Here is a 10,796-nt window from a genome sequence, read left to right on the forward strand (position 1 = left end):
GCTCCAGCCCCCGCCGCCGCCCTAACCGACCCTGCTCGCTCGCGCCCGCCGCGCTCCGGACAACAGCCAGCGCCGCCGGCGGCCGCCGCACGGGAGGAGCTCGGTGGCGAGCTGCGGCGACTGTCCGCGCTGTGCTGGGCCGCTCCGGGGCCGACTGATACAAACAGTTCCTCTTTAATTTACTCACCCTTTAGGAAAAGCTTGAACTGCAAGAATTACAAATCAGTAATATCTTCAGAAAGTAGATGATGCTTCACTTTTGGAGCTAGTTTTCTGAGGCAAAACGTTGAATTGCTCTAAAAAGATCTAGTATCTTGTCTGCAATCATTTATCTTGTTTGGAGCGACAGATCAACAGGTTAGAAACATTCACAAATAATACATTTTCTTGTACCATAATGTTTTGCTTGATAATAAATCTTTAAGATTTTCTTCTCTATACAATATGCAACTGCTATTGTTTTCCTCTACTAAACAAAATGTATAGATATAGGCATTAAAAAGCCAGGGAAAAATTTGAAATTCAGTGAAAAGAAAATTTGAAATTCACTTTTTTCACTATTTTATTCCTATTGTGCCTAGTTGGGAATGTTAGTAAACAAGAATCTCAAGGGTGTGAACAGTTTTAGAGCCATTAAGCCAAACTGTTACATATATTTTTACTGATTAAACAACAAATTTATCTTAGGCTTGATTATTTGTTTCCTGTTCCAAATCTAATGAAAACTTTGAAATACCTTACAGACAACTCACCCGAGTGTCTCATAAATATCTGTTCTTGCTCTCCATTCCCACATCAGTATTTATAATGAGAACTCTAGTTCTGTTTACTTACTTCTTCATTTATTTGTCATATTTGGTACAGGGTCTCACTATGCAGCTCGGACTCAAAGTGACCCTCCTGTTTCAGCCTCCCCAGTGCTAGGATCACAGGCATGCGGCCTGACGCTGGGTCTCCCAGCGTGTGGTGCCTGGGATTGAACCCCGGTCTCTGGGCTTGCCTAGGCAGGCGCTTAGTCTGCTGAGCTATGTCACTGCCCTTGTAGGGGCTTTTATTAGGACTGTTAAAATGGCCTCTTAATTAATCTAACTGCCTCCATAAAGTAAGTATACTGAAGCAATCCATTTTTTCCTTTCCTGTGTATTTTAAATGAAGTCATTCTTAGGCATTTAGAAAATCTTTAAAGTGCTTTGTAAAAGTAATCTTTTCCTAGCATATCACCATGTCAGGGCTTTCCCATATATTCTTTTTTTTTTTTTTTTTTTTCAGAACCAGGGATTGAACTCAGGCCCTTGCACTTGCCAGGCAAGCACTTATTCTACTGAGCCATCTCCCCGGGCTAGTAGTGATCTACATGTTTACAGTCTCCCAAATGCTGGGATTACAGATGCGTGCCACCACGCCCAGTCCCAATTGCTGTCTCAGCGTGCTTTGGGGGTGGAGCCAGCAGGGCAGGCCCAGGGATTGAACCCCCAGCCCCTGCACCTGCTTGCAGGCACTTTAATCCCCTGAGTTATTTGGCTGGCCCTTCCCCACATATTCTTTTATTCTGCTAGTTAACAATTTTCTAATCACACCTAAACTTTTTATTGGGATTCTTGGCAGTCCCATACTTGAGGTATGACCAAATATACAGTGACTGTTTAAATTTTAGAAATTGTATCACAATAAAAGTCACATTGATGTCATCCCCTCAAAATCCTTGTTTCAATACTCCCACAGTTCTTCCTACTTTCCGAAGCAGGTCTGGAAGTCCTCTTCCATGTCAGTTCAGGCATGATCACAGCCGCAGTGAATGGTTGCCTGATGTGGCAGCGCGTGCCTTCAGACCTGGGCGGGATGCTCGCTGTGAGTTCGAGGCTAGTCTATGCCTCAGAGCGAATGCAACGAGAGCCTGAATTATGCACTGGGAGCCTGCCATTCATACGTGTGTGTATATATGGCGCAAATGCAACGAATGCTATTAGCAAGTTCCATCCAAAATAAAGGTAGTTTGTAAAAATATTACAGTGTGTTCTCATCCACTTTAATCGCCAGACTTGGCACTGGGTGACATCTGCTCTCCCTCAAAGTCAAAATGACCATGAAAGGGGAATATTTTGACTACATGCACGGTACCAAGGCAGCCAGCATAAAGCAAGTAAAGACACTCACAGAAAGGACTTCCAGAAAGGCTTCAGAAAGTGGTAAGAATAATGCGTATGTGTGTGCAAAGTTAGGGCCAAAGACATCCTGAGGAGGACCAACAACAATGTGTCTCTTACTGTAATTATTTACATTCACTGTATTTTCAATCACAGTTCATATTTAAATAAACACAATAAGTACATGCCATGTACAGGAATCTATAACCTAAATGAATGTAAACATTATATGTCATAACCTCAGACAGGATTAATAACAGCAGCAAGAACCAACATTGGGTCACGGAATGTAGAGGAGAGCGAGGGAAGCAAGAGGGAAGGGGATTTAAAAAAGAATCAAGCTCATTATGGACATGTGCCCACTCCCCAAGATGTGTTCAAACATGTACCAGTTTTTAAAAAGACAACTAAAATATGAAATTGGAAATGCCCTCATATAAACTGATTTTTTGAAATAGAAATTGTATTCATTTTCAAAAAGAAAAAAAAACAACCTTACTACACGATGATTATGTTCTCTTCCTTTTTAGTTATGCCTCTTACTTTTTTTTATGCCTCTTACTTTTGCTATCTTTTTTTTTTTCTTTTTGTGGTACCAGGGATTGACCTCGGGACCTTGTGCTTGCCAGGCAAGCACTTATTCCACTGAGCTATCTCCCCAGCCCACTGTGGCATATCTTATTATGGTGATCAGAATTTCTATTTTATACTACAAGTGAGCAAATACTACATGTTGAAAACTAAAAAGGATAAAGTATTTGTGTTGTTCTTAGTTGAATTAGTAATTTTTTACACCGTGCTTTTATCTTGAGTATTATGGTCGCCTTTAAGCGACATGATGTGTCATTCTTTTCTGTTTAGAAAACGGACAAGAAAAATCCATCATGAAAAAGGTCTCAAAGAGAAGAGAAGATAGTTTAAGAAGGGTAAAGTATTAATTGGGTTTTAGGGATTTTTAATGTGTATTTCGCACAGAAGTTTATCAGGAGATGTATTTTCCTGCAGAAAGTGTATGTGTGCATCCTGTTGCTTTTGTGTTCTCTGGCAAACGTTCTGATTCTTCAGCGAGCAAAGAACTTGTACATAATTGAGGCATAATATTATTGGCTAGAGTTACCTTCCTGGAGGTCATTAAAATCATACTCTGCTTCCTTTCAGAAACCTTACGATTTTATCTAGTCAGGAGCACGGGCTTTACAAAATCCTCCAGCCGCCTAGGTAGCTTTCTGAAAGAGTTCAAACCATCCTGTGGCATGCGCGCCTGCCTGCAAACGTGTGCGCCCAGGCTTGATCCCTGGTTCTGAAAAAAACCAGTGATGCGTGCGCAGCCATGCTCAGAGCGGCACAATTTATAATAGCTTAACCTTGAAGACAGCCTGTGTGCTACAAATAAATGGATGGATAAAGGAGGTGAGGTGTGTATACACAGTGGAGTGCTGCTCTTCCTAAGGAGGATAAACCGAGAAGCTGTTATGCAGATGGGTGCTTCTTGAGATCGTAATATGAAGTGCAATAAATAGGACACCTGAATTTAAATTTCCTTGTATGAGAAACCCATAATCTAAATAAAGAGCAAAGCGAAAGCTGGGTAATAGGAAGTAGAAAAATCTCAAATGGGCAGCAGAACAGGAGATAGGAGAGGAGGGATGAAGAGTGAGAGGGGATGAAACAACGAGTTGAAGATAAAGTGGAAATAGAGCTTTTGTAAATGGGAATGGTACCAAAAGTTGGAAGGATCAGGGAGGGAGGGATGTGGCAAGGGATGAAAAAGAAAAGACCTATGATGTGTTATGGATATGGCCCAGCTCCCCACAACAAAGGTAATCCTTGTGTACTACCGACGTATGATAATAAAAGAGAGAAAACACCATCATGTCCTTAAGGCTTGTTTGTGTTGTCACAAATGACAGGCTTTTCTTCTTGTTAAAGGCTAAATAGTATCCACATCTTGGCTATTTTGAGCAACGCTTCAATAAACGTGGGAATGCAAGTACTTGTGAGGTTCCAATTTCTTCTACTTTATATATGTATCCAGTAGTAGGATTACCGGATTATACATATGCTCGATTTTTAATGTTTAAATCAAACTCATATTCTTTTCCATTATGATTGCCCTAATTTAGATTTCCAGCATTGTGCAAGCCTTCTCTCCGTGTCTTCTCCAACTCTTGTTCTGTTTTTGGTAATAGATGTTCACACTGGAGAGAAACAATACACAATTGTGGTTTTCATTTACATTTTTCTGATGATTAGAAAATGATTCTGATGATTACATTTTTCTGATGAGGTTATGGGGGTTTTATTACTATAATTTTATTTTGAAGAGTAAAAACAAAAGCAAGAACAAAAATCAGAAACAAAGACAGAAACACACAGAAAAAAACAACAAAAACAAAGACAGAAACAGGGTAACGTACCACAATGTATATGTTACAGATTTTCAAAACAAGAATAGCTGATTAACTATGGCTGATCTATTATCTATTTTTATCATCAAATCTGTTGCTCAGATTATCAGATAAAGTTATGTGAGCTTGGACATATGATTGAATATTGCTGCTTTCTTTCAAGAAATCTTAGGAGGTTGTGGGGGCTTTGGGTGGTCTTTTTGTCTTTTTTTCTCTCAGTACTGGGGCTTCCACGCTGAGCTACATCCCCAGCCCACTATTGTCTTCTATTTTGAGACAAGGCCTTGCTGCCTTCCTCAAGCAGGACAGTAACGAGCGGCTCTCCTGCCTCACCCTGCCCAGTGCTGGGGTTGCAGGTGAGCACCACCGCACCCAGCAGCGTGATTCCATTTATCTGTTGGGCACTTGTGCATCTTCCATTGCAACGTATCTCTCACATCATTGGCCTATGCTAATTATTTTATTTTATCCTATTGAATTTTTTAGTTCTTCATGTGTTTTCAACTTTTAACTTCCTATCAATTTTATGTTTTGCAAACATTTTTTCCCCAATTCTGTAGGTTGTTTTAATTCACTTTGTTGATTTCTTCCTTTAAAATAATCTTTTATTTATTTGGTACAGGTTCTCACTATGCAACTTGGATTCATAGTGATCCTCCTGTTTCAGTCTCCCCAGTGCTGGAATTACAGGCATGTCCCACCGTACCTGGTTTTGGTGGCCAGCTCAGCACAGGGCCAGCGCAGCATGTAGTACCAGGGATTCAACCCAGGTCCTTGACTTGCGAGGCTTAGACCACCAAACTGTCTTTCCAGCCCAGCTTCCTTTATTACAGAGAAGAATTTTAGTGTGATATAACCTCACTTGTCTGTCATTCATTTTGTTGTCTATGCCTTTGCATTCATCTCTCTAAAATCATCTTCCAGATCAACGTTACAGAGCTTTTCTCTTACATTTTTGTATAGTAATTCCACACCTGACCATGGAGTTATGTATTTTGCTTGTCTTGAGGAAGATGTTGAAGGTTGAAATTAAGGGAACATCATAGTTCATGTTGGTGTTATTTGGTAGTTTTAAAAGGTGGTGCAAAATCCACGAGTGAATTTTGAAGTTCTTTTAGAAATTTTATATCCTGGACTGATTTTATGACAAGGTTTTTGATCATGAATATGTTAATAATCTGCTTTGGTTTTTGGCATGAATCATGTTATTAATTTTATAGTAAAGCGATGGTCTCCTTGCCCTTTCCATTGCGCCATAGTTTGGTTAGCATGCAGAATTATTATTTCAAGAACCTCTGCTATTACATCGCTTGCTAAATTCATACTGCATATCATTCTGAAAAGCATTTAATGTTGCTAAAACAGTTTATCTTAGACGATTGAGGTTCTAAAATTGGAAAAATGTTCATTTTAGCACATTGAATTTTTAAAGATTATAAGATATTCAATTAGAATTACCAGCAGGCAGCTAGAAATATGGCTTTAATGCTCAAAAGAACAGTCAAGACTGGAAATAGATTTGAGGAACTGTAAGAGTACATGTGCTCTCCAAAATGTTTTAATAGGACTATTTTTGGTCTGTAGGAAACAAGCAGGATCATTGGAAAATATAAGGAATAAGAAATTGAAGAGTAGACGGGAAAGATATGGAAAGGTTCCTAAAAATGCTCAACATTATAAGACAGTACAGGATAACCAAGTACCAGCTACCACTGATATGTTACTATGTTTTCAAAGGATTTTCATACATCTGATCTCATTTGACTCTATTAGGTGATGAGCGAGTAGGTAACACATGAATAAGGAGAATTAACCATGTTCCTTTCTGCTAAGACAGAGAGCAATTCCTTAATTTAAAAAGTCTACCATATGTAAAGACAAAATATACAAACTAGTAGAAGTTAAAATTTAAGGAAACAGGAAATAGGAATTGGCATTTTAAAAGCAATGTAGGAAAGCTGATGGGCTTATGGAAAGACGTTCAGGGAGAAAATGAAGACGCAAGTTAACCTGCTTTTCTATTTGGACAGATGTCAGAAAAGACGGACAATATTGCAGCAGAAGAAGTGACAGGCAAGCATCTCTCAAAAGGTTTTCAATGAATATTTTCAGTGAATATTTCAATGGTATTCTTGGTTGTTATTTTTAAAAGGTATAAATGATTACTCCTACGGTAGAGATTCAGCCAAGAGCACAAATCTTTAAAGGCATGATGCTTAGGTAATATAAGATAGACAGAAAGAAATACAAAAAAAATCAATGCCTGTTGTAGAAGTGAGCTCCATATTTTCCATTTTTCTCTTTCTACAAACATGGAGAATCCACTAGCGCTTGATACAACCTATGGCTACAGAATATCTAAATCTTGGGGAAAAATATAATGGTTGAATTCTGGTTTGTTTATCCAGAAAATATTAATTGAATATCTTTTATCTGCTGACTGCCGTTCTCAGACTGGGCATAGTGCATAAATAAATGAACTTGTAATTTTTAAATTGTGCCAAGAAGCACAATAGTTATGCTCATAAAGATTTTCATTACTTACTGTGATGTGGATTCTTGCCTACACCCTTCTTTTTGACCAATGTAAACTTTCAGTACTCAGAGGTAAGGAAAGGAAAAAACAAAATACAAAGCAAACGGACGGTTAGACACAACTCTTCCTACTTTTACTGCACCCAGGGCTTTCCTCTTTTTCTCGGTTCAGCCAGTGAGTCCTTACAGTGCTAAGCAGACAGCAATGCATTGCTTGGAGTGCGCACAGCAGCCGCGGCCTTCTGTGTGCCTCACAAGCTTTCCTCTTGAGGACTGGCCAAAGCAGGAGTGAGGTTATTATGCTGATTCCACAAGGTGATATTAAGTGCTTAAATCAGGTGCTCAGAGAAACACTCTGGCCCTCAACTGTGGAAGTGGCAAAACACGCTTGAAGAAGTCACAGAAAGAGCGGGAAGTCACCATAGATTTAAGTATGTCAGATGACGGGAGGATTCTAGGCTCTCACGGGGCCCTGGCCTAGAGTTTGGAATTGTAATGATGCTCAGAAATGCGTCAAGTAAGGTGTCTCGTAGGCGCTTTTGCTGTCACTGCTGTTTAGTTATAAGAAACCACTGTGAACGCTCTGGTATGCTGCTTGCTTTATTTAGATGCAGAAGAAAATCAAAGCATCATACAGACACTAAGAGGCAAAGTAAGAGAAAAACTGAGAAATGCTAAGGTAATTATTTTTTTCAAGTTATTTTCGAACTTACTACTTTAAATGAAAAAATGTAGAATAATAAACTTGTTTTCAAAGAAAGAGCTGAAGTAGCCTCGAGTGACACATGTGTAATCATAGTACTTCAGGGTGAGACGACAGAAAGATCTCAAGTTCAAGCCCAGACTGGACAGTTTAGGAACTTGGCAAGACCTTGTCTCAGAGAGTTACGTGTACAGGCCTCCGGTTCAATCCCTAGTACCAGAAAAACTCTGAAACTCAGTCTTTTTTTCTATTGTCTGAGGTTTTTTTTTTTTTTAATATGAGGATTGATACTGAGATTCATACACTGCTAGACAAGTGCTGTGCCTCTGAGATACATCCCCAATCCCAAAGTTCAATCCTAATCCAGCTCCTTAATTCCAGAAAGCTTCAGATTCTTTGCTGTTCTTCCCCTTTTGTTTCATGACATCCCTGTGATGTAAAGCCTAAAATCCGAAAGAGGTGAGTGAGTGGGTCACATTAATTATATGTGAGATCTTGTGAAGATGCATATGTACACACGTGATGCACACTTTAAAAAGAAATCCCCCAAAACCTCTTGATTTTTGTAACAGAAGACTCAGTAGCACAACTATGCTTAGTTTTATAAACATTTATCTTATATTTCAAGTTGAGGGGAAGTCTTCAACTCAGCTGTTTTTTGTTATTAAGATGTTAGTAGTCTAAGATAAATAACTTTTTTCAAAAAAAAAACCCTTTTCTTTTCTTTTTTTGATGTTTTTGAGCCAGGGTTTCTCTGTGCAGCCTAGGCTGGCCTCAAAATCATGGCAGTCTGCTTGCTTCAGCCTCCCAGGTGCTGGGATTACAGCATGTGCCACCACATCGGGCTAAAAAAGCCTTTTTAAAATAGCAAAAGATCACCCACTGTAAATGTTTGATCCAATAACTTTCAGTTAATTTATACAATTATGTAACAGGCATTACAGGTCTGTTCTAGGGTTATTCTAAAAAGAAACCCTTACGCTTATTTGCAGACACTCCCTATCCTAGTTGGCATTACATTTTTTGTTTTGTTCTTTTCTTTTTGGCATTACTTTTTATTCTAAGAAATGCATAATAAAATACTAAAAGATAAACTTAAGCATGATATAATTTTAAAGAATTTATTTGGGGGCCATAGAGATAGCTTGGCAGTTTAAATGCCTGCTTGGCAAGCACAAGGACCTGGGTTTGATACCCGGTACCACATGCCATGCTGGCCCCGAAACTGGGCATGGTGGTGCACGTCTATAATCCCAGCACTGGGGAAGCTGAGACAGGAGGAGCACTATGAGTTCAAGCTGCATAGTGAGACCCTGTGCCAAAACACATAAATAAAAGATTTAAAAAAAATTTACAAACCCATTTCACTTTAATATATATGTGTAAGAAAAAGGTCATATAATTTTCATTTTAGAGAGATCCATTTTTCACAAGATGGAAAACATAAAGTTTTATTTATCAGTGAGTCTATAACTAAGACTATGCCATGTTTAAGATACTTAATTACCCATAATTCCATCAAAGATTGTGAGATGAGATGGTACTTGCATCTGCATGTGGAAACTTGTATACATGAGAACACTTGAAAAGAGAGACAGACAAAAATCTGACCTGAGCCAGCACTTTGTTCTAATTGTTAGGTGATACTCCTAATTCTCAGATTAAAGTGAGGAAATAATTTGGGACGATGGAGATTTTGGCTTTTCCTTATTCTGGTTTAGATTGCAGTTACTAAAATGCTAAGAGAATTTTAAAAATCTCACAAACTAAACAAACTCAAAGCTAAATATAACTTGATAAAAATAACTTGGTCCTCTTCTTCCTCTTTTAAAATAATGGTTAACCATATTAGAGGAAAGGATTTCTCCACTTGTAAGGAGAAAGTGTTTCTTCAATCACTAATACTGACCTACTGTTATTTAACCCCCAGACAGAAGTCCTATTGGATGAAGGGCTTTCATTTTTCATTCTGAGTGGCGAAGAAGGCTCCACGTTGGGCCAGTCATCAGAGCAGGTTGGATTTGTTCCTTTCCCTTGCACATCCTCACTCTCAAGAGAACAACTCTTTACTAAGGGCATAGAATGTGATATTTGATGGAAGATGAAATTTTCATTATGCCTTCCTCTCCTCTTTGACTTGAGGAGTTGCTCATAATAACACCTGTTGAGCACTTATTGGATGCCAATGGTATACTAAGTTTCCAGAATGAACTAAATCATTCAAATCCTTATAACAAAGGACCAGTGAGATAGCACAGCGGACTAAGTGCCTGCTTAGGCAAGTGCAGGGACCAGGGTTCAATCCCCAGCATCACAGGCCGTGCCTGGCATGCTGAGCGGCCACTGAATCGAGACATTGTGGTACGTGCTTGTAATCCCAGTGCTGGGGAGGCTGAGACAGAAGGATCACTACAAGTCGGAGCTGTGCAGTGAGACCCTGTACCAAATACACAAATCCTTATAAGAACCCCACGAGTCAGGCATTATTATCTTTATCCTAAAGTTGAGGAACCTGAGACAGATGGCTGAACAGTGATAGAGCTGGGGAGCAGAGGCTCTCTGCCCTGAGCCTGTGTGCTCTTTTCCCCCTCTCATTCTCTATGACTCTTGCAGTTTCTCCAGTCTTCACCCCTGCAAGGCTAGTCCTAGACCATCTGGCTTCCATAGTTCTTTGCCCTTGTGGCCCCCTGTGGGCCCCTGTGGGCCCCCTTATTGCCCGCTTGTGGCCCTATGCTCACCTTGTGCTCCACCCCGAGTTAGCCACATTCAGCCTTCTCCAGCCCCTCCTGATCTGTCACCATTTCCCTTCCTAGTTTTTCATGCCCTTATAACTTTTTCCAGTTCCTCTGTTCTTTCCAATCTCTTCACAGGTTTTTTGTTTGTTTTAGGTTTTTAGAACGGCCTTGAACTCCTCGCGAAGAGTGAGGACTGGCCTAAAGCTCATGCTGACCCTCCTTTCTCAGCCTCCCGAGTGCTGGGATGACAGGCACGAACCACATTGCAGCT

The 10,796-nt window shown here is 39.7% G+C and overlaps 1 protein-coding gene across 1 annotated transcript in view; it reads left to right on the top strand.

The window, feature by feature from the left end:
• The first annotated feature begins 268 nt into the window (after positions 1–268).
• The window catches only part of Cc2d2b (coiled-coil and C2 domain containing 2B), a 95,310-nt gene continuing 84,782 nt past the window's right edge, over positions 269–10,796 (top strand). Inside the window, exons 1-5 of the mRNA XM_023709075.1 lie at positions 269–357; positions 3,006–3,070; positions 6,583–6,643; positions 7,690–7,766; positions 9,721–9,804. Coding sequence (XP_023564843.1) covers positions 3,029–3,070; positions 6,583–6,643; positions 7,690–7,766; positions 9,721–9,804 — 264 coding nt within the window. The 5' untranslated portion in view covers positions 269–357; positions 3,006–3,028. The remainder of the gene's footprint in view (positions 358–3,005; positions 3,071–6,582; positions 6,644–7,689; positions 7,767–9,720; positions 9,805–10,796) is intronic.

The sequence above is a fragment of the Octodon degus genome, unplaced genomic scaffold, assembly GCF_000260255.1.
Source record: "Octodon degus isolate 3935 unplaced genomic scaffold, OctDeg1.0 scaffold00010, whole genome shotgun sequence".
Taxonomy (NCBI): Eukaryota; Metazoa; Chordata; class Mammalia; order Rodentia; family Octodontidae; genus Octodon; species Octodon degus.